The 25,351-nt window shown below is 32.1% G+C and overlaps 1 protein-coding gene across 1 annotated transcript; it reads right to left on the bottom strand.

Moving 5' to 3' along the window:
* Nucleotides 1-1,615: 1,615 nt before the first annotated feature.
* LOC141333372 (wnt inhibitory factor 1) lies at nt 1,616-25,198 on the bottom strand. The gene is made up of 10 exons (XM_073838354.1): nt 24,950-25,198; nt 24,690-24,829; nt 21,919-22,027; nt 21,504-21,644; nt 17,474-17,569; nt 11,193-11,288; nt 10,782-10,877; nt 5,752-5,847; nt 5,416-5,511; nt 1,616-2,441 (listed from the first exon to the last, which is right to left on the bottom strand). The coding sequence occupies exons 1-10, from the start codon at nt 25,086-25,088 to the stop codon at nt 2,311-2,313; spliced, it is 1,140 nt and encodes a 379-aa protein (XP_073694455.1). The 5' UTR covers nt 25,089-25,198; the 3' UTR covers nt 1,616-2,310.
* Between the last annotated feature and the right edge of the window lie 153 nt (nt 25,199-25,351).

Genomic DNA, 25,351 nt, shown 5'->3' with positions numbered 1-25,351 from the left:
TTTTTTTTTTTTTTTTTTTTTTAGTGATAGTTGTTTATGAATCCCTTGTTTGTCCTAAACAGTTAAACTGCCTCCTCTTCTTCAGAAAAATTCTTCAGGTCCTAAAAATTCTTTGGTTTTTTAGCATTTTTGTGTATTTGAACCCTTTCCAACAATGACTGTATGATTTTGAGATCCATCTTTTCACACTGAGGACAACTGAGAGACTCATATGTAACTATTACAAAAGGTTCAAACGCTCACTGATGCTTCAGAAGGAAAAACAATGCATTAGGAGCCAGGGGTGTAAACTTTTGAACAGAATGAAGATGTGTATATTTTTCTTAGTTTGTCGAAATACCAACATTTTTTTTATTTTATTTAGTACTGCCCTTCAGAAGCTACAGAAGATATTTACATGTTTTTTAGAAAAGATGGGTCTCAAAATCATACAGTCATTGTTGGAAAGTGTTCAAATACACAGAAATGCTGAAAAACCACAACATTTATGGGACCTGAAGAATTTTTCGGAAGAACAGCAGGCAGTTTAACTGTTCAGGACAAACAAGGGACTCATAAACAACTATCATTAAACCAAAAAGCACAGTATTTATAATCAAAGGGAAGTGAACTTTTGAACAGGGTCATTTTTTTTTATATAAATTCAACTGGACTATATGCAAATGTCTTTTATGTGAAATATTTTATTCAGGTCAGTACTAAATAAAATAATAACATGCATTTTATATGATCCCTCATATTTTGGTCAAATAATTAACATTTTGCAGATTCTGCAAGGTGTATGTAAACTTTTCACCTCAACTGTATAAGCACTTGAGCACCAAATCAGCATATTAGAATGATTTCTGAAACTAAAGACTGGAGTAATTTAGCTTTGCCAACACAGGGAAAAAATGAAATTTTAAAATAGTTTTAAACTGTTTAGTAATTGTAATTACACTTCACAATATTAGTGTTTTTATTGTTTCTGATCAAATAAATGCAGAATCAGTGAGCAAAAGAGACAAATTTTAACATTAAAAATGTTACCAAACCCGAACTTTTGAACCTTAATATATAGAATTTACTCTGTGAGCTTTATTTAGCTCTTTCCAATAAATAGCGACTCTGTCTGGACTCTTTACTTTCATATTTTGAAGGTTTTAAGGAAAAAAATGAAACTTGCCATTATTTACCTCATGCCATTCTGCTTTCAAGCTTCAAAAACAACTTAAAAGCGCCATTAAGTTATCATAAAAGTTCGCCATATGACGTATGTGCAATATTTCATCTCTTCTACAGCCATTAGATGGTTTTGGGTGAGGAACAGGCTAAACTTTAAGATGTTACGCACCGATAATCACCTTCAGTGAGATGTTAACTCAACAGCCATCGAGTGAGTTGAACAGAAGAACCAAATCCATTTAGTTTGCGAATGTCTCCGTTTTGTAAACTGGATTATCCAACTCAAAACAGGCAAATGAATGAATTTGTTCTTATGAACACACCAAGGAGAGTTAGAAAAGATTTTCAGAGTCAAATGGACCTTTTTTTAAGCTTTTATGGTCCTTTTGTTCTCTTTTTGGAGCTTTAAAGTCAAACAGGATTGTAAAAAAGCAAAAATGAACACTTCATCTTCACAGGTGTCATGAAAACGTTTTAATTGTGTACTGAAGTCACATGAAAAATGAAGACATTTTTGGCTTTATGACATCCCAAGCAGCTTATGTGCTTTGTTATACATACGTATGAAAACTTTAAGCATACGCTTAAAGACTGTCTACCCATATCTAAATATATATCTATATATTTCAATTTTACATAGCATGAATAGGATACATATACAAGAAGCAACTACATAAGTGTGTTTTGCATGAAAAAGAATGTTAGTGACAATAATGACAACAATCTGTTTACTAAATCAGACGAACCACAAGCAACAAGCCAAACACAGCAATCCCAAGAAAAGCCGGATCCGCACCCGGAAGTTTCTGGGATCGTAACGTACACTTCTCCCAGTGATTCAGCGCCACATCTGAAGCTAAACCGCGCAAACATCACAGCCGCTCACCACAAGCATGTGACTCACTCCCCTCTCGGTTGACGCAGGACAGAAGCTCGTTGAAGGGTGACTGTGGGAGATATTATATCAAAGGCGCTAGTGTGGTAAAATAAGACACTGTGACTGTACTACAAAAACAAGTCTCACTCTGAGAAAGCAGCAGTCCAGCTTGGGAGTGTCCCGATGAGGATCGGAAGAGGAGGATAAAAGCTTTGTTCCGGAGAAGGCGATGTTGTAACGGAGGGGCCGTTGGCCTTAAATTTGGAGGTTTAAACCACATAGTTGGTTTCAGAGGGCTGACTGGATTCAGGCACTTCCTTCGTGTCCTTTGCCGCCACAGGCTGTGACTTGTGCTTGGTACCAGAGACCCGCTGGCTGTTGGAGACTCCTCCACGAAATCCTGGAGGAAGAGAGCAGTTAAAAATGTGTTGCATAGTGCAAATGCAGCTTTTGTGACTGAGAGCCAAGCCATATTTGCTGGAGGTTTTAACACAACTTCATTCCCCTTACTTTCTAAGGAAAGTATAGAAAAATAGTAGGGATTCACTAAAATTTCGGCTGCTGAAAATTATTGTTCAGAAACTGCATTTTCGTATTTTGGCCGAAAGAGAAAAATTGCTGAAAATATATGGCGTGCTGCATGGTGTGACGCTCTATGATTTATTGCCTTGTATTTTTTATATTCAGTATCAACAAAATAACCGACTTTAATTAAAAAGTCTTATGATATTAATTAATAAAATAATAAATAATTATTTAAAAGCATTTTTTTTTCTTTCTGTAAACCGCATCCAGAATTTTTGTTTTTGGCCCAGAATTTTCATCGTTTTAAAGAAAAATTAATAAAAATTGTTTATTTGGCTTAACCATTTTAGAAAGTCAGTGTGGCGATACCATGATCCATATTAAATAATAAAACATTGAAATAATGATTAAAAATACAAATCTACTACAAACAAGTATTTTTGCCAGTATTTTATTTTATTTTATTTACTTTAGTTTAATTTAGTTTAGTTTGTAGTCCCAGAAATCATTCTATTATTTTCCCAGTGTTTTCAAGTAATTTTTTTATTTAATTTTTTCGTTTTCCCAGAAATCATTCTAATTTCTTCTTTTCAATTTAATTTAATTTTAATTCATTTTATTTTTTGAAGCTAACAAGCTGTTTTCTATTTATTTTATTTTATTTATATTTTACTTCATTTTTTTTTTTCATTAAATAAAGCTGTTTTCTATTACTTTAATTTGTTTCCACTCCAAGGTAGTACCATGAATATCATTTGTCCAAAAAACTATGGTATTATTGTGGTAATATGTCTAAATATCCATGGTAATACCCTGTTAATGCCCTGTTTCCAAGTAACCTTTAGTTAAATTTTCTATTTTTTATTTTATTTATATTATACTTTATTTTATTTCATTTATTTTTTTAAACTAACAAAGCTGCTTTCTATTTATTTTATTTATATTTTATTTATTTTTTAAGCTAACAAATCTGTTTTTTTTTTATTGATTTTATTTATATTTATTTTTTTAAGCTAACAAAGCTGTTGCCTAATACTTTAATTTGTTTTCATTCGCACTCCAAGGTACTACCGTGAATATCATTTGTCCAAAAAAACTATGATATTATTATAGTAATATGTCTAAATATCCATAGTAATGCCCTGGTAATTCCCTGTTTCCAAGTAATCTTTATTTTATTGTATTTATTTATTTTTTCTTATATTTTACCTTTTTTTTTTAAAGCTAACAAAGCTGTTTTCTATTTTTTATTTTTTTATTTTATTTATATTTTTAGTTTGATATATTTTTTATGCCACCAAAGCAGTTTCTAATTTTTTTTCTACTTATTATTATTATTATTTTTTGCCTAACAAAGCTGTTTTCTATTACTTTAATTAGTTTTCATTCGCATAGCACTCCAAGGTGTTGTGAATATCATTTGTCCAAAAAAAACTATGGTATTATTATAGTAATATGTCTAAATATCCATAGTAATGCCCTGCTAATTCCCTGTTTCCAAGTAATCTTTATTTTATTGTATTTATTTATTTTTTCTTATATTTTACCTTTTTTTTTTTAAAGTTAACAAAGCTGTTTTCTATTTTTTATTTTTTTATTTTATTTATATTTTTAGTTTGATATATTTTTATGCCACCAAAGCAGTTTCTAATTTTTTTTCTACTTATTTTTTTTTTTTTTTTTTCCTAACAAAGCTGTTTTCTATTACTTTAATTAGTTTTCATTCGCATCGCACTTCAAGGTGTTGTGAATATCATTTGTCCAAAAAAAACTATGGTATTATTATAGTAATATGTCTAAATATCCATAGTAATGCCCTGGTAATTCCCTGTTTCCAAGTAATCTTTATTTTATTGTATTTATTTATTTTTTCTTATATTTTACCTTTTTTTTAAAGCTAACAAAGCTGTTTTTTATTTTTTATTTTATTTATATTTTTAGTTTGATATATTTTTTATGCCACCAAAGCAGTTTCTAATTTTTTTTTCTACTTTTTTTTTTTTTTTTTTTTTGCCTAACAAAGCTGTTTTCTATTACTTTAATTAGTTTTCATTCACATAGCACTCCAAGGTGTTGTGAATATCATTTGTCCAAAAAAAAACTATAGTATTATTATAGTAATATGTCTAAATATCCATAGTAATGCCCTGGTAATTCCCTGTTTCCAAGTAATCTTTATTTTATTGTATTTATTTATTTTTTCTTATATTTTACCTTTTTTTTTTAAAGCTAACAAAGCTGTTTTCTATTTTTTATTTTTTTATTTTATTTATATTTTTAGTTTGATATATTTTTTTATGCCACCAAAGCAGTTTCTAATTTTTTTTTCTACTTTTTTTTTTTTTTTTTTTTGCCTAACAAAGCTGTTTTCTATTACTTTAATTAGTTTTCATTCGCATAGCACTCCAAGGTGTTGTGAATATCATTTGTCCAAAAAACTATGGTATTATTATAGTAATATGTCTAAATATCCATAGTAATGCCCTGGTAGTTCCCTGTTTCCAAGTAATCTTTATTTTATTGTATTTATTTATTTTTTCCTATATCTATCCTAATATGTCTAAATATCCATGATAATACCCTGTTAATACCCTGTTTCCATGTAATCTTTAGTTTTATTTATTTTAAGCTAACAACGCTGTTTTCTATTACTTCAATTTGTTTTCAATCGCATAACACTCCCAGCTACTACCATGAATATCATTTGTCCAAAAAAAACGATGGCATTATTATGATAATGTGTCTGAATATCCATGGTAATACCCTGGCATTAGAGCGGATTTCTTGCTCTAATCCGTTTCCAGGTGGCAATTAGTATCTTGGCCTTGGGAAAAAGGATGTTGTCTTACTCTTATTGCAGTGACGTCCATGCCAGCCGTCCCTGCACTGGCACCTGTTGGGCTCCACACAGGTCCCGTGTGCTCCACAGCTGGGCTCGCAGACAGCTGCACACACATATACACATACACATTCAGCCATACACAGAGACGCAGTGTTTAGTCTTAGAAACACATCCTGTGCTGCTCAGCAAGCCTGCAGCCCGACTGGAAATTTGAAGGTGCAATCAAGCACCGAAGCTTCGTTTTTCAGTCTGTTTATTGTGCGCATGGAGCGATGCTAAGGTGGAACATGTGCTTTTGATCAAACTTGTCCACAGTTCTTCTGCCAGGCTCAGATGATCTTACCTTTGGAGCACAGATCGCCGTGGTAGCCTTTACTGCATTTGCATTTGTTTCTCCCCGTGCATTTGCCTCCATTTCTGCACGGCTGTCGACATTTACCTGTAGACGACAAATGAAAAATGCATTAGTCACATAATTGACTGTATGAGACATTTTTTCCCTCGCTAACTGCGTTTCTAAATTAGTACGTTTACTTATACTATAAGTAACTTATATTATTATGCCAAGATCTGTTTGTCTGTCTGTCTGTCTGTCTGTCTGCTTACTTACCTACCCCATCTGGATTTTATAAAATTAGAATACTTTTTAAGCAGACACTTTTTTAAAATCAATTTATTGGGGTTTTCAGTATCAATTCAGTATTCTTTTATTTTATTATTTTTAATGCAAATTTTAATCCATTTTTTTTATCCAAGCTACAGTCACTGATTTTTAGGGATGTTTAGATATTTTACTGAATATAAGACGCAAATATTAAACATTATGTATTAATATTGTATTGCATGTTATATTTATTTATGTCAAATATTACATTTGAATTTATAGTTTTAGGCACACGCACACACAAAAAAAAAAATATTGGGGTTTTCAGAATCAAGCTTATTTAATTATTTTTTATGCAAGTTTGTTAATTTTGCTTGTCAAGCTAATTGATCTTGCTTTTGGTATGTTTTGATATTTTTACTGAATATAACACAATTATATACTGATATTATATTACATGTTCTATTTATATAAATTTATTTATAGAAAATATACAATGTAAATTTTGCTGTGCACACAAAAGGTATTTATTTATTTATTTTTGCCATTAGGGTTTTTATGCAGTATCAACTTTGTTTTGTTTAATTATGTTTTAAATGTAATAAAATTATCTTTATTTATGTAAAATATTCAATTTTAAATGAATATTTTTAAGTACACCAAAAAAAAAAAATTGGGGTTTTTAGAATCAAGCCTGTTTTATTTTATTATTTTCTATGCAATTTTTAATGTAATTTTGCTGGTCAAGCTACAGTAAGTTTGGTAACATGATGAATTAATATTATATTGCATTTATTTATATAATATTATACTTCATTTTATTCCATTATTTAAAAAATATAATAAAATCAAAATCAGGCTTATTTATTTTATTATTTTTTTAATGCAATTTTTTAATGCAGTTTTGCTTGTCAAGTTACAGTTACTGATTTTTAGGGATGTTTAGATATTTTTACTGAATATAAGACTAAATGTACATTTTGCAGTGAACAAAAGTTATACATTTATGTATTTATTTATTTATTTTTATTTAATATACTTATTGGCTAATGGGGTTTTACACAGTATCAACTTTATTTCATTATTTTTGAAATCTAATAAAATTGTATTTATTTATGTCAAATATTACATTTGAATATATATTTTTAAGCACACAACAATTATTTTTTGTCATTTATTAGGGTTTTAGGGCACTTTTTATGCCATTTTTAATGCAATTTTACCTGTCAAGCTACAATAACAGATCTTGCTTTTGCTGAATATAAGATATATAAGATATAATAAAATATTAAACATTATATATTGCATGTCATATTTATATAAATTCATTTATAGAACATAGACAAGTTATATATTTATTTATTTAATGTACTTATGTGCCATTGGGGTTATATGTAGCATCAAGCTTATTTTATTATTTTTGACTTTGGGGTTTTAGCATTTTTTTCTCATCAAACTACAATAATTGATCTTGCTTTAATGAAGTTTAGATATTTTTACTGAATATGAGACAAAAATATTTACATTAACATTATTGTTTTTGCACATGGGTAGACGATTTACTGAACAATATGTGACCCTGGACCACAAAACCAGTCTTAAGTCGCTGGGGTATATTTGTAGCAATAGCCAAAAATACATTGTATGGGTCAAAATTATCGATTTTTCTTTTATGCCAAAAATCATTAGGAAATTAAGTAAAGATCATGTTCCATGAAGATTTTTTGTAAAATTCCTACTGTAAATTTATCAAAATGTAATTTTTGATTAGTAATGTGCATTGTTAAGAACTTAATTTGGAGAACTTTAAAGGTGATTTTCTCAGTATTTTGATTTTTTTGCACCCTCAGATCCCAGATTTTCAAATAGATGTATCTCGACCAAATATTGTCATATCCTAACAAACCATACATCAATAGAAAGCTTATTTATTGATCTTTCATAGTATGTATACATCACAGTTTTGTAAAATTTAACCTTATGACTGGTTTTGTGGTCCAGGGTCACATATAGTAAACCTAATAAACAGTAAAACAAAAATTATTAACATTAACACATTTTTTCCTTAACGCACTGGTAGATGATGTACAGGAAAGTATAATAAACTAAACGAGACATAAAAAGGGAAATTCAATGCTTTTGAAAAAACAAAAGCAGTGGGAATACAGATGGACAGACCCTTTCCAAACACTCTGGGATCCTTTGTTCCCTGACAAATCAGCGAAATCCATACCCATGAAACCAGACAAAGAAGGGGACGTCTTTACATAACATGACCTCGGGCGTTTATGTCACAGCCCGTTTTGACAGAGAACACGATACTGCAGCGGATCAGACGGCAACAACTGGCGTAATGCTATTAAAATGTTACAGATATATTACTCAAATATTTTCTCTTCCCTCCCTTTCAGACCAAACGCCTCTGAACACTACAACACTTCCTGCCTTTGAACAAGAAAAGATGAAATTCGGGGTCAAAGAGGAGTTGTTTAAACATCAACGAAATAGACGACAGACCTTTGAAGTAAAGAAAGTATGTATGTGTAAGTGTTATCACCCTCAAAGCAAACTTTAATCTCAGTCCTTTAAAAAAGGAAGTAAAAACGCCACACCGCTTGAGTGCATGTGAGCTCATGAGGTTGTTATTAGTGATTAGGGTGACAACACAACTGCAATACATCCTGTGTTTGCCCATGTAGGTGCCGGCCCATTTAACGCTAATGTGAGAACACACTTCACTTAGGAAGTTTACTTGGAGAACTGCTCTGAGGGCAATTTGTGGAAGTGAGCCTATTACTGCCAAAGAACAACAACGCGGCTTTCCCTTTGAAAGATCATGATAATGGTGTAACAGCCAGTTAATACTCTACGTTAGAAGTTAATAGAGCTGTTGAGGGAAGTTGGCATTTTTGAGTCATAGGTTTAGGAATTTCTAATAGGTTTTTTAATTGTAGTTTTTGAGTTATGAGGGAAATTAAATCTGTTGTTTTCTGTTTTATTATGCAGTTTGTTTCAGGATCATTACTCTAGTCTCTAGTGTCACATGATTCTTTGGAAATCATTCTAATATGCTGATTTGGTGCTTAGAAGTGCATTTCTTATTATCTTTAATGTTTAAAACAGTTGCTTAATATGAAGTTAAAAAGAACAGCGTTTATAGAAAAATCTGCTGTTATATTATAAATGTATTTACTGTCACTTTTAATCATTTTAATGCATTCTTGGTGAATAAAATAAATGAATATTCATTTATTTAATAAAATAAAAAAATAATTAATTAAATAAAGTAAAATAAAAAAAAATTACAGAAGTAAATTTAAAAATATATTTATTTTATTTGAATGAAATAAATGGTTTTATTCAGCAAGAATGCATTAAAGTGATCAAAAGTGACCGTGAAGACATTTATAATATAACAATAGATTTTCATTTAAAAAATCTTGCTACCAAGATCTTGCTGAAAAAACATTCATTTCTTTAATAAAATAAAATAATAAAATAAATTAAAACAAAATGTAAAAGTAATATATATTATTATATTAAAAAATATATATATTTTTAAGAAATTAATATATAAAAAAATATGAAAAATTAAAAATTAAAAAATATATTTATTTATTTTATTTTATTTTAAAGAAATTAACTTTTTATTATTAAAATAAAATACAATAATAAAATGTAAAATTAAATAAAATAAAAAATTAAAATACAGTTTTAAAAATATATATTTTTATTTTAAAGAAATAAATGGTTTTATTCAGCAAGAATGCTTTAAAGTGATCAAAAGTGACAGTAAAGACATTTATAATATAACAATCGATTTTCATTTCAAAAATAAGATCTTGCTGAAAAAACATTCATTTCTTTAATAAAATAATAAAATAAATTAAAATAAAATAAAATTTAAAAGTAATATATATTATTATATAATTTTATTTTATCTATTTTATTTTAATAAAATTAATGGTTTTATTCCGCAAGAATGCATTAAAGTGACAGGAAAGACATTTATAATATAATTTTCTTTTCAACTTCATTTTATTATTAAAACAAAAAAATTAAACAAAGTAAAATAATAAAATAAAATATTTAAAAAATAAATAAATAAATAAATTAAAAAATTATCAAATAAAATAAAAGTAAATAAAAAATATGTTTTAAATAAATTAATATATTAAAAAATATGAAAAATAAAAAATATATTTATTTATTTTATTTTAAAGAAATTAACTTTTTATTATTAAAATAAAATACAATTATAAAATGTAAAATTAAATAAAAGTTAAATAAAATAAAAAAATAAATACAGTTTTAAAAATATATATTTTTGTTTTATTATATGTTTTATTTTAAAGAAATAAATGGTTTTATTCAGCAAGAATGCATTAAAGTGATCAAAAGTGACAGTAAAGACATTTATAATATAACAATAGATTTTCATTTCAAAAATAAGTTCTTCTCAACTTCCTTTTTATTATTAAAATAAATAAAATAAAATAAATTAGTACTGACTGCAAGCTTTCGATTGATACTTTTGAATATTATTACATAAAGACTACCACTGTTTTTAGATCAATCAAGCAAAACATTGCCCCTTTTAGTAGTTGTATTTCTTATTCAACAACTTTTCTTTCCCTAAAAACCCATTTTATTATTTTTTTTATGTTTTCATTGCAGTTTAAATCACGTTTAAATTATTCCGTTATTGTGGTCTGACTATAGTTTGTTTCTTTCACAGAATGAACGAAGATGCATAAAGCTAAACTCACTGAGCTCACAGCGGCTCCCTTCAAAGCCGACGGCACAGACGCATTTGCCAGGATGGAAACACGTCCCTCCATTCAAACAGGTGGTGCTGCAGTTAGCTGTTAATGTAGAAAAAAACAACACAAAGTCAGTGAACACGTCACAAACTACAAAGAGAAATGACACACAAGCAATTTGTGCTTTTATTTATTTACAAAATATTTCATGGCTTTGACCTTTTGGTCGAAATCATTTAGGAAAAGACTATTTCCTGGGTAAACAGTCAGGTTTTCAAAGCCCTCATGTGTATTTTTGTGTATTATATGTATTTTTACAGCATGTTTTAGTCAAGCTCAAGTTTCCTGTCCTGTTTTATTTATCCTGTATTAATTTATGCACAATAACAGCACGTTTAACACAGGTAGGAAACTAACCTCTCTCACAACTGGGTCCAAAATAGCCCGGAGGACATATACACACACCTGGGCTCATACAAAGGCCACCATTCAGACATCTTGGGGAACAAAGGGCTAAAAAAGAGAAACAATAAAACATAAGTCAGTCATTCTTGAGACATGGGACAAAACATGTCCACCAATTATAACTGATATTAGTTTTAAAAATAAAACATATTTTCAATTGTAAATGCTATGGGGATTAATAATAGAATGTATTTAACACAATTATCCCCTTCAATATCATTTGCTCATTATTATGTGAAATCTATGACACTTATTTTCTTCTCACTACATCTAAAACTGTGTGTCCACAGAGAAGGGTTTATTCATTCATATGCTATAAAATGGATTAAAAAAAAATTAATGATGAAAAAGACCTTGTTTTATCAAAGGCAACACTTAATAATATCTCATATTAAAGCAAGGTTGTTTTTCAGTCAGACGTGTGTGTTTAATAAGGTTTCGAAGGTGTGTCCTAACTTTTTGTCAACACCGTCAGACATTACTTAAAATGTAATAAAATCAGGGAATATCAGGGGCTATCACTCTAAAAGGACCCCCTTGCCACAGTCCTCTTCTGCAGAGTACATCAATGTCACACAGGCTCTGCTAAGTTTTATAGTTTTAGAATATTTTAATTCTAATGTTAATATTTCGTGTGTCACAACTATGATATGTCAACACGAAACATCCTATTTCTGAGAAAATTATTTGAAATCTTTAAACCATTTTATTCTCCTGAATAGGGTTGTAACGGTATACCGGTATGGCGGTTTATTGCGATATTGACATGTACGATTATCATATCGTGCACATTTGCTTATCCCCGGTTTTGAAAAAAAATTATAATAATGAAACCAGATCTCACCCGTGCTGCCGTGTATATGCAACTTCTTTCCACTTGACTGCTTAGACTCCACCCATACCTTTACAGCGGCGAAAATGTCAGAGACATAGGCTGCAAATTCTAATCTCTATCTCCCGCCGAAAAGAAAAAAATGTAAATCTGCAGTATGGGAATATTTTGAGTATCCGAAAAATGATTGCGGGGTTGTCCTTGAAGATGGATATCCAGTTTGTAAGAAATGTGGACGATGAGTGGCCGCTAAAGGAGGAAATAACATATTCTCCCATTTTCGCGAACACCATCCCTCCGTGAAGATAAAGCTAAGTTCCTTGTGGCCGTATTATTTCTGTGATGCAAAGGGAATCCCAATTAGAGTATAATACAGATGTCACGTAACATGTGCGATTTGATAGATAGATGGATGAATAAATCAAAATATAGCTGTGCAGTAAATTAAATCGCGATGTGTGTGTCTGTGAATAAACAGCGCAAAAAGACTGCTATATATTGTAATTCTATATTCTGTGCGTCTCTATGAATGAGCAGCGCCGTTTCGCCTTGTAGATCTAGTACACACTCAAGTACATGAGGCTCATGGTTTTTAAAGCGTCTGTCTCACTCACTATTGCCGCGTTTCAGGCAAACCGTAACTCGTGTTTTTCCAACCTTCTACCCGTGAAAGTGCACCGGAACGGCCGTCAAACCCGTGACTTCCCACTCGTGAACTCGTACTAGATCGATATAATCCCAGTTCGGAGTTCTGACGTGACATAGCCCGCGAAACCACTATGTCAGCACCTACGGGTGCGGTGTTTATGCAAGTGGTAACGTTACACAGTAAAAAAAAATTGCCTTTAGGAATAATGTAATTATTATAAATGCGCTCAGGCAGTTTGGGGTGACTTGCCTGGAACGCTACAAAGTGAAGACGTAAACACATGAAACATATCCAGAGCCACTCTCAGAGAACACTTAATGATCATTTTATAATTTCATTTAAAATAATAATCATCAAATACACTAACTGAAATGCATAGGTTTTTAGTACAACCTGTCAAAAAAACGTTTGGTTAAGCCTGAAGAAATAATGACTGAAATATATATATAATGCATGCTGATGAAATCTGGCAAATGTGGCCAGAAAGTATCGTTGTGTTCCTGCCACAAGTGTACCTTCGGAGAGGATGTTTAGTACAAGCGGATACATTCTCTCACCTCAGCGGTCAAAATTGAGCCCTGAAAATCTCAACATGCTTACATTTTTTCATCATAACCTGACCTGAAAAAAAGCTAAGAAATGCATGCTGCTATGATAATCTCAGGAAAATATTAACAAACATGACCCTGCACATATTGCTCTCCCATATATGCTGTTAAAGAGGAAGGATCAGTTTGGTTTATTCGTGTCTAATATAAAGAGAAATAACTTATTCCGTATTTTGTTCAAATGGGTGATGCGCAACTTCATTTTCATTTCCCCCCCCCAAAAAGGTAGACTCATACTTCCATGAGTTTACTTTTTATTTTCATTAAAAAAAGTTTGTTACAATAAACCATGTTCAACCAAAAAACATCTCTTTTTATTCATTTAAGGGTCATTGTAGCTGATGATGATTATAATAATAATAATAATAATAATAATGATAGTTTAATACCGTATACCACGAAACCGTGAAACCGTGATATTTTCTGAGACGATTATCATACCGTGAAAATCTCATACCGTTACAACCCTACTCCTGAAGCAGGTTCCATTAGCCTCTAGCATCAACAGAAAAAAAACTAAATGTCTACTACATGAACTCCATTTGTTTTGTGAAAGAAATGGCAAATTTGTCAACACCGTCAGATGTCACCACCGTAAGATTTTGTGTTCCAATAATATATCAAAATACTTAAATGTGACTCTTGAATAGAAGCTTTATAAACAATAACATACTCACTGTTTGTTGTGGTTGTTTTAATACAGTAATTAATTGATTCAAGGTTTTTGATAGTTAAAATGACTACAAATTCAGGTTTTGGTCAACACCGTCAGATGTGTCAACTCCGTCAGTTCTGTCACCTCCGTCAGATGAATAGTTTGATGATATTTCATTATGATATTTTATATTTGTTGTGGAATTGTTGGTCACATGTGAAAGTGTAATCTGTCTACTAACATGAGAATGTGTTTTGAAATGTTAAAAACATCTAGAAAGCTGTTAAAGATAAAGTTGAAATTATATTACACATTCCAAGTTAAAAAACACATTTTTTTTAAAAAAAGAGAAAAGTTGGGAGGTTGTATCAAAGCATAGCTCAGTAGCTTAGTACATATAAGATACATAAATGTAGTTTTTTTTGTCTGAGTACAAAGTTTTATTTTTTTAAATTTTGCACCCTGTTTTGTCCCACCTCTCAAGAATGACTGAAGTATTATATCTAATACACAATAATATGTGACCCTGGACCAGATACATCATCTTAAAGCTAAAGAAATAAGCTTTCCATTGATGTATGGTTTGTTAGAGATACAGCCGAGATACATCTATTTGAAAATCTGAAATCTAAAGGTGGAAAAAAAGTAAAATATTGAGAAAATCACATTTAAAGTCTTAATGCAGTTCTTAGCAATGCATATTACTAATCAAAAATTAAGTTTTGATTTATTCACGGTAGTACATTTACAAAATATCTTCATGGAACATGATCTTTACTTAATATCCTAATGATTTTTGGCACAAATTAAAAATCAATCATTTTGACCCATACAATGTATTTTTGGCTATTGCTACAAATATACCCATGCTACCTAAAACTGGTTAACATATATACTTTCCAGTTTTTTAACTTAAAACTACACATATTCAGCTTCGCACAGCTATTGTTGTCGAAGAATGGAAGGATAATTTGGGCTGCAAGTTTTCTTGATACGCAAAGCACAAATCTTTGTGGTTTTGGCAGCGACGCAGGCGAAAACAAATCAGCCAAGAGCCGTATTGGATGAAAGGTGTTTTGTGGAAGCGGTTTAGGTACAAACACAGCTACAATGAGGATATTGAAAACATTTTCAGCGTCTAATGGAAGCCTTTTTTGGTAAACCGCTCTTTAAAGTTGTAAATAGATGAAAAACACATGTTTGTGCCTCCCAACCTGCTGGGTAATTCATATTTTTTCAGACAAGGAACCTTCTAGAATACTTGCGCGCTCCATTCTTTCATCTAAACTAGAACATAGCGGGCTTAACCACGCTTTGTAATTTGCACAAGGCATTTTGGGAAGTGATGCCCTGAGGTTGAGTATAATCATCATCATAATAAACTATATGCACTCGTTTGTTTCCAAAGGAGGCTTGTCTTTCTGAGAAAAGAGTTTCGCAGAATGCACTTCTTTTATTTATCTTCTCTATCTGGCTTTTGTAGTGGAGACTTTATGACAATGTTTTACATTCTCACATCCCAAAAATGTTCTGGCTCTTTTAAGCTTTATAATGGTGGTGAATGGGTGTTGAGATTTAAGTCCAATAAAGTGCATCCATCCATCATAAAAAGTACTCCACATGGCTCCAGGTGGTTAACAAAGACCTTCTGAAGCGAATCGATGTGTTTGTGTAAGAAAAATATGCATATTTAAAACTTTATAAGCTGTAAACTCTAGCTTCCACTAACTGTCGTAAACACATTCACGAGAAAGTGGCATTTTTATGATGGATAGATGTACTTTATTGGACTTCAAAATCTTAACAGCCATTTACTGCCATTATAAAGCTTGGAAAAGCCGGAACATTTTTTAATATAACTCTGATTGTATTCATCTGAAAGAATAAATTGGCTTGAGGGTGAGTAAATCACCCTTTTTGGGTGAACTATCCCAATGAAATGTTATATTTTTTATATATTTAAACGTTATAATTTAAATATAATGTTCATATTCATTTAAATATTTGAGTTTTTATCAAAAGTTTACCAATAGATGTAAGAATGTAGAACATTGTCATAAAGTTTCTTCTACACAAGCCAGACAGGTTCATAAAAAATAAGAAAAGTATATTCAGCAAAACTCTTTTCTCAGAAAGACAAGCCTCCTTTGAAAAACAAAAACTAAAGATTACGGTTTAAAATGTGTTAAATATAGATTTTTTTTTTTACATAAATGCATCCGTTCACTTCACTTCAGGCCTTCATTAACCTCCCGGAGCCATGTGGAACACTTTTTATGATGGATGGATGCACTTTTTTGGACTTCAAAATCTCAACAGCCATTCACTGCCATTATAAAGATTAGAGGAGCCAGAACATTTTTTAATATAACTCCGATGGTATTCATCTGAAAGAATAAATTGGCTTGAGGGTGAGTAAATCACCCTTTTTGGGTGAACTATCCCAATGAAATGTTATATTTTTATATATATTTAAACGTTATAATTTAAATATAATGTTCATATTCATTTAAATATTTGAGTTTTTATCAAAAGTTTACCAATAGATGTAAGAATGTAGAACATTGTCATAAAGTTTCCTCTACACAAGCCAGACAGGTTCATAAAAAATAAGAAAAGTATATTCAGCTAAACTCTTTTCTCAGAAAGACAAGCCTCCTTTGAAAAACAAAAACTAAAGATTACGGTTTAAAATGTGTTGAATATAGATTTTTTTTTTTTTTACATAAATGCATCCGTTCACTTCAGAAGGCCTTCATTAACCTCCCGGAGCCATGTAGAACACTTTTTATGATGGATGGATGCACTTTTTTGGACTTCAAAATCTCAACAGCCATTCACTGCCATTATAAAGATTAGAGGAGCCAGAACATTTTTTAATATAACTCCGATTGTATTCATCTGAAAGAAAAAAAACACCTAGGATGACTTGGGGGTGAGTAAATCATGGGGTAATTTTCATTTTTGGGTGAACTATCCCATTAAAATGTTAAATTTTATATATTTAAACATTATAATTAAAATATAATTGTTCATATTCATTTAAATATTTGAGTTTTTATCAAAATTTTACCAATAGATGTGAGTCTCCACCGCAAATCAGACAAAAAAAAAAAAAGAGAGAAGTATATTCTTTTGGAAAACAAAACCTAGAGATTGCGGTTTATAAAGTGTTAAAAATAGATATTTTTCTTACATAAATGCATCGATTCACTTCAGAAGGCCTTTATTAACCTCCTGGACCTGTGTGAAGCACTTTTTATGATGGATGGGTGCACTTTATTGGACTTCAAAATCTCAACACCCATTCACTGCCGTTATAAAGCTTGGAAGATCCAGAACATTTTTTTAATTAACTCTGACTGTATTCGTCTGAACGAAGAAAGTCATATACAACTAGGATGGCTTGAGGGTGAGTAAATCATGGGGTCATTTTCAGTTTTGGATGTTTAAATCAGTAACTTTGTATTTATTTGTCTATATGGTTACCTTTCTCACAGTGAATGCCGTAAAACCCATCCTGACATTCGCAGACCTGCCTTTCGTTGCAGTAGCCTCCATTGCGGCAGCCACCAGGGCACTTTGCTTCAGAAAGAGGAGACATAAATGGTGAGAACATTTCCTTTCAGCTTTTTTAATCTTAACCAAATGCTTCATAACTTACTCCCTTCCTACGCCACTTCAAGGACATCAGATTCAGAGAAAAGTTGACAGAGCAGTGAATTCAGTAACACTACTTCCTTCAAAAGAACTGACACCAGCATAAAAAATAGCTTTGAGGTGAAACCACAATGTCAACAATTTTGTCAAATGCAATGTGGCAGCGTATACTGTTGCAGATATGTTTCTTTAAAGACCATGTAGTTTAGTGAACTTGACATTCTGTCATCATTTACTCACCCTTGTGTCTTTTGAAACCTATATGACTTTCTTTTCTCTGGGAAACAACAAAATGAGAAGTTTGGTAGAATGTCCAAGCTGCTCTATTCCATATTCTTTTATTTTGTCATAAATTTGTGTCTGTTCTTCATATACAGCTTCACAAATGCTTGGAAAGTAGTGTTGGAAAGTCATATGGACCACATTTATTGAACTTAGTTCCCATTCATTCTTATTATATGAAAAAACAGCAGCTTAGACATCCTGTTAAACATCTTCTTTTGATGTTTTTTTCTCAAGAGAAAAATCTAAAGACTTGGCTAAAAGTCTTTTTTTTGCTCTAGATGAAACAATTGAGATATTAAAGAGATCATTTTTATGATTTTTCTTTCTTACACTCTTACAAATAAAGGTTCCAAAGGGGTGTTTTGCGGTAATGCCATAGAAGAACCATTTTTGGTTTCCAAAAGAACCTTTTTAGCGAACAGTTCTTACAAGAATAATTTTTTCAAGAACATTTTAATAATCTAAAGAACCTTTTTCAACTATAAAGAACCTTTTCTGCATTTGAAAGGTTCCATGGATGTTCAAGGTTCTTCGTGGAACCATCGATGCCAATAAAGAACTTTAAATAATGTCAGAATGTTAATTCTGATACTGTTGCAGATATGTTTCTTTAAAGACCATGTAGTTTAGTGTACTTGACATTCTGTCATCATTTACTCACCCTTGTGTCTTTAGAAACCTATATGACTTTTTTTCTCTGGGAAAAACAAAATGAGAAGTTTAGTAGAATGTCCAAGCTGCTCTATTCCATATTCTTTTATTTTGTCATAAATTTGTGTCTGTTCTTCATATAAAGCTTCACAAATGCTCAGAAAGTACTGTTGAAAAGTCTCAACGCAGTTTTTATTTATGTAGCATGAAACTGTTGTTCAGAGTTCTTAAAAATGCTCCTCAGAAAGAAGATAAACTGGCAAGTGTTAAGCTATATCAACTACGTCAACGTCATTTTGTCCTGTGGGTGAAATTCAAGCCGCCAGACTTTTAAAAAAACAAGTTGTGAGTACTAGTCATTAAGGCACCCTCAGCTGTCACTAGGAAACACTTTGCTTCCTCCCTGCGGGGTGGCTTCAGACAGATGGACCATTTGATCTGTGAATTCTACACGCCGAATGGAGAGGGGTGGAGAAGGGTGTGTAGGGGAATGCAACACCGTGAGGTTAGTGTGTGTGAGAGAAGGGAGGGGGGGATCAGAGAAAAACATAACACGCTCATTCTAAAGGGCTGCAGCTGGCAGGATTCACATGACCTCATGAGCCAGCGATGGCTTTGTGGGTGAGGTTGAGAGTCACCCATACCATGATCTCTCTCTCTTACCAACTACTCTTAAACTAGAGCGAGAGCAGACAAAACATACTCATTTGTCCTCTTAAAAATTAAGGTTCTTTATTGGCATTGATGGTTCCATTAAGAACCTTAAACATCCATGGAACCTTTCAAATGCAGAGAAGGTTCTTTATAGTGGAAAAAGGTTCACATGATCCTTCAGAAATCATTCGAACATGCTGAAGAAACATTCCTTCTTATTATCAATGTTAAAAATGGTTGTGCTGCTTAATATTTTTGTGGAAAATGCATTTTTATTAGCATTCTTTGCAGAATATAAAGCCTTGGACCACAAAACCAGTCATAAGTAGTACTGGTATATTTGTAGCAAAACCAAAAATACATAGTATGGGTCAAAATTATGCCAAAAATCATTAGGATATTAAGTAAAGATCATGTTTCATGAAGATATTTTGTAAATGTCCTACCATAAAGATATCTATCTACCACAAAACGTTTTTGATTAGTAATATGCATTGCTAAGAACTTCATTTTGACAACTTTGAAGGTGATTTTCTAAATATTTTGATGTTTTTCCTCAAATATTGCCCTATCCTTACAAACTATACATCAATGGAAAGCTCATTTATTCAGTATCTCAATTTCTGGTTTTGTGACTGGTTTTGTGGTCCAGGGTCACATACATGACTTTTGATCTATGTTATGCATCCCTGCTGCATAAAATATACATTTTCTTTAAAAAAAAAAACTTACTAACCCAAAACATGAAAAGCAGTGCATTAAATCTTAATAATGTAAGATGAACTAAATTTATCTTACAGCTCTATACTCATATTATATGTCAAACATCCCATTTATGTCCATTTACTGTATATTTTAATTATAGGAGATGAGTTGAATGTACTTGAAAACTCTTCTGAGTTACATACTATCTCTGTACTTAAAAATGTATTTAGTTAGCATTTGTAGTACAATTGAACCCACTAGTGAATGAAAGATGGGTTCAAGTGTACTACAAGTGGAATCTAAATAATCTTTTTTTAAAATACAGAGATAGTATGTCAAACGTCTTTAGTTTATATTCATGGTTTCTCAAAATACAGTTGAGGAGGTTTACATACACCTTGCAGAATTTGCAAAATGTTAATTATTTTACCAAAATACGAGTTGAATGGGATATTTCACATAAAAGTTGTTAACATATAGTCCACAAGATAAAATAATAGTATTTAGAAAAATTAGCCTGTTCAAAAGTTTACATACACTTGATTCTTAATCCTGTGTTTGTTACCTGAATGATCCAAAGCTGTTTTTTGTTTAGTGATAGTTTTTCATGAGTCCCTTGTTTGTCCTGAACGTTTAAACTGCCCGCTGTTCTTCAGGAAAAATCTTTTAGGTTCCACAAATTCTTTGGCTTTTAGCATTTTTGTGTATTTGAACTCTTTCCAACAATGACTGTATGATTTTGAAATCCATCTTTTCACACTGAGGACAACTGAGGGACTCATATGCAACTATTACAAAAGGTTCAGGTGCTCACTGATGCTTCAGAAGGAAAAATTATGCATTAGGGGGTGAAAACTTTTGGAATTTAAAGATTAGGGTAAATTTAACTTATTTTGTCTTCTGGGGAACATCTTAGTATCTTCTGTAGCTTCTGAAGGGCAGTACTAAATAAAAAAATATGATATTTAGGCAAAATAAAAAAAAATGTACACATCTTCATTCTGTTTATTCCGTTGAGGGGTGAAAACTTTTGAACAGAATGAAGATGTTTACATTTTTCTTATTTTGCCTAAATACCTTTTTTTTTTCATTTAGTACTGCCCTTCCGAAGCTACAGAAGATGCTTACATGTTCCCCAGAAGACAAAATAAGTTACATTTTACCCTGATCTTCAAATTCTTAATGCATTTGGTTTCCTTCTGAAGCATTAGTGAGTGTTTGAACCTTCTGTAATAGTTGAGTCCCTCAGTTGTCCTAAGTGTGAAAAAATGGATTTCAAAATCATACAGTAATTGTTTAAAAGGGTCCAAATACACAAAAATGCTGATTTTGCAGATTCTGCAAGGAGTATGTAAACGTTTGACCTCAATTGTAGCACATTTGAGTACTCTCAAGTACTTCAGAATAAATGTTAGCACTATAGCATAATAAATGCACTTGTTTTACACCTGGGATGCCTGATCCAGTATTTTAAATATCCATAACCATTCTCTTTTAATCATTATGTGCATCAGCATCACCTTAGACTGCCACCTGTATAAAAAAAAAAAAAAAAAAAACTCACCTCTCTGGCATGTTTTAAAGAAGATAGCGTTGTGTGGTGTCCTCAGGATGATGTTTCCTCCATCATCCATCACCAGGATGGTCACCTCAAATGCTGCCACCCCATCCTGGTCACCTCGGCATGGGAAGCCTACCTGGACCACTGAGTACACAAAAGCCCATCAAAATGTCTGTTAAAAGGGATAGTTCACCCAAAAATGATTTTTTTGTTTGCTTTGAACACAAAATTCTTCATTCTTCAAAATATCTTCTTTTGTATTCAACAGAAAAAAAAGAAGACCATACAGGTTTGGAAAAAGTGGAAGTTGAGTAAATGACAGAATTTCCATTTTTGGGTAAACTTTCCCTTTAAGAGGGAAAACTAAAACCACAACAATAGAAAAGCAAATAAATAAAAGAACAGAATAAAAGCGCACCAGAGGCTTTGTGTGGCACTGATCCTAAGAGAGGAACGTTGACAGTAGGGTCATCCATAATGTCTTTATCCAATGAACGCAGAGTCTGAAACTCATAAAAGTACTCTGCCTGAATAAAAGAAAAAAGACAAACAGAGGTTAACTTTGTTTTAAACTTCAAAGAAGTAGTGTATAAATTTGCATAAAGAGGGGCGTTCGGGGCAATAGCACAAAAAGGTTGCATGTGGTTCGTGACAGGAGCACATATACATCCGTAAAGAGTAAAAAAGAGGGTTTCCGGGTATCCTTAAGTTTGCAAGGCAATCAATTTCCTCCGACTCTCTAACTAATGACCTCAACCTTTTGAGAATTACACACTTGTGAGGACAGCCGTGATGGCGAGTCCAAACACAAACTGTCCCAAAAGGAGATGAAAGCGAAGGAGACGCCCCCCCCCCCCCCCTTTTTTTTTTTTTTTCTGGTCTCTAGATTTTGGAGAGTGTAAAAGCTGGGCAGCGTTTGATGAAGGCAAAAGTACACAAGCTGTGTGGAGAGCTTAGCTAATCCTACAGCTGAATGGTAATAACCAACACAGATAACTCTCGCCGCCAGCCTTTTATGCCGGAGACCTTTGTTCTAAAGCCTCAGCGGCCGTCTTTGAAGCTAACAGGGGCCAGGACAGAGTGGGCCCTTCTCTTTTTCCTCCGTATCCCTCCCCTTGCTATTTTAATTTCTCCCTTCTGCTGCTCTTTCGTCAAGTCAACATGCCATTCACGGATTATGATCCCGGTGTGCAAAGATAGATCATCTGTGAAAAGAGATTCCTGTACAATCCACGCAAAAGTTGTGAATGAAGCCGTGGTGCATGTAAGAGCATCACAGATCTAGTTTTCTGTGATTTTTAAAAATGGAAAATTGCATGCACTCTTAAAAATAAAAGTTCCAAAGGTGTGTATTTGCAGTGATGCCATAGAAGAACCATTTTTGCATGCATTTGAAAGGTTCCATATTTGTTTAAGCTTCTTCATGGAACCATCGATGCCAATAAAAACCTTTATATTTTAAGAGTGTGGTTGCATAAGTGTTATATGAGTTTAAGATTCAAGATATTACAAAATATGTTCACATTGATTTTTACAAGTTGCAACGTATTTACATTCAAAAATGGTACTTTTCTTCTTTCTGTTGCTAACGGGGGTTTGTAAAACTGCTTTGGAAAAATATTTACTGTAAAAAGTGTCATAAATAAATCTGAATTCAATCAAAAAATGACTTTAGCAGCTAGAAAAGTTGTCAGCTTAATACAAATAAATGTACAATTACAATATAAAAGCTGTTTTTATGTTGGACTAATTGTTTTTACTATTATTATTATTATGTAACTTTTATTATTATGCTATTTAATGCTCAAAAAGTGTTCATACAGCATAAATGTGACCACAAAACCAGTCATAAGTAGCATGGGTATAGCTCAAAATTACCGACCTTTTCTTTTATGCCAAAAATCATTAGGATATTAAGTAAAGATCATGTTCCGTGAAGATATTATGTAAATTTCTTACCGTAAATTCATCAAAACTTAATTTTTTATTAGTAATATAGCCTATGCATTGCTAAGAACTTAATTTGGACAACTTTAAAGGTGTTTCTCTCTCTCTCTCTCTCTCTCTATATAAAACTTATTTATTCAGCTTTCAGACAATTTATAAATCTTAGTTGAAAAAAATGACCCTTATGACTGGTTTTGTAGTCCAGAATCATAAATTAAAATATACGTGGATATATTTTTCTGCCTTAATGTTTTTAGGAGGATCCCTGAGAACCTAGAAGTTTTAAAAGATTTCCTCTCTGAGATATAAAAGATTTCCTTTTTGATTTTAGTCATGTAATTTGTAATGAATACCAGATACTGGCTATCTGGGACCTTCTGTAGCCTAAAGAAGAAAAAAAGAGAAAAGAGAAAAGCTCTGTAGGCTAAAATCCATTTGCCACTGTTTCTGCCAAAACCATAACGAATTACAAAGAAGATCAACAAGCAATAGCAACGCGACGCAAAGTGATTCCAAATGGACGTTTCGTTGTTCAATAAAGCGCGGGCTCTCTGGCACGCGTACTGGCAGTGTACTGATGACGACCCAGATGTTTGGCACATGCATGTGGAGGCGCGCTCACGCGGCGGTGCCGCGCTTTGATCCGCGTGCCGCTTTACAACACCAACATGCAAAATACCACAAGAATTGAAATGACCTTTTTCCTTTCAAATTAGGCCAATTTTGTCAGATTTGGTTTACAATATTACATTTCAAAAATATTTTATTATTTAAAAACCTACTTTAAAACATGTTCAATTCGATTGAGAATCAAAACTGCATTTTTTTAAAATTATTTATACAATATATATTTATTGTAAATATTAAATCCGTTATTATTCTAAACATATTTTTTAATTGTTACACTAATTTAAATGTTTAAATGGTGTTTAAATAGCCTATTTTACAGGTAAACATGATACTAAGAAATTTAACAATAAGAAATATATACTATTAACAGCATATTCCACACGTATCTCAGAGTTATCTATCGCATAATTGTAAAATAACTTATGTACACGAACCTGTTAATCATAAAAACAATAAACCTGAAAACTCCACTTGTACTTAAACGATTAAAAAAACTTAATTTAAGCATTCTGCTTAAAATAAGTTTGTTTTAAGGACTTTTAGATATTTTTAGATATTTGAAAAACGTACAATTTGTCCCTTAAAATGAAAAATACAAAAGTTTTACAGTACCTGATCAGTGGCTTGCCAGGTGAAGTTCACGTGGTGGATATTGACAGGTATTGCTGGCATTCGCTGCTGTGCTTTTCTGAAGTCGTGTGTGAATGGTGCCATTTTGCCCTCGGAGACTATTAAAATATCCTCCTCAAAACCTGTTGGATAAAACATTAAGCATTCACACGTCTCTCATTGCTGAGTTAAGTTATTATGCACTGGCTTGGGCTCTAATAACAATAACGTGCCGGTACAGAAAGCACGCTACACACTATTACCAATTAATATTCTTGCTTGATTGGCATCAATCCACATGTACATGCTTCCTTGCTCCTGGGCAGCTTCCATTAGACCCCCTAAAAGCAGAAGAAAGCACGTTTTAAGGTGCAGTTGAACAGCAGGCGTCCTGAAAGCCATCTCTTGGTTTATTTAAAGTGAATTGGCCGGCTTGCTGGTTTTCCTTTCTTGCTCCAATCCCTTGCACTAAATGTGTCTCGAGTGAGTCTTCAATTGACAGAATGATTCGCGCGGACTGCTCCGCGAGCTACTTGTACGCAGCAGGAGCTGCTGTTCACAGATTATACCACGAGGTGGCGTGGTTTAATACAAAGCGTTTTCTTTCATCATTAAAAAAGCTTATCTTGGTTTAAGCATAGTTTCAATGGATTCTTCTTTCAACG

The sequence above is a fragment of the Garra rufa genome, chromosome 4, assembly GCF_049309525.1.
Source record: "Garra rufa chromosome 4, GarRuf1.0, whole genome shotgun sequence".
In the NCBI taxonomy this organism is placed as follows: domain Eukaryota; kingdom Metazoa; phylum Chordata; class Actinopteri; order Cypriniformes; family Cyprinidae; genus Garra; species Garra rufa.
Note: the sequence above shows the minus strand (reverse complement) of the source record. Positions and strands in the feature narration are given on the sequence as shown.

Coding starts and splice junctions, on each gene's coding strand:
- LOC141333372 (XM_073838354.1), bottom strand. CDS start 25,088: ATGGCTTTCAGGACGCCTGCTGTTCAACTGCACCTTAAAACGTGCTTT. Junction 24,830..24,949: donor TCAAGCAAGAATATTAATTG/GTAATAGTGTGT, acceptor TTTATCCAACAG/GTTTTGAGGAGGATATTTTA. Junction 5,512..5,751: donor CGGCGATCTGTGCTCCAAAG/GTAAGATCATCT, acceptor ATGTGTGTGCAG/CTGTCTGCGAGCCCAGCTGT.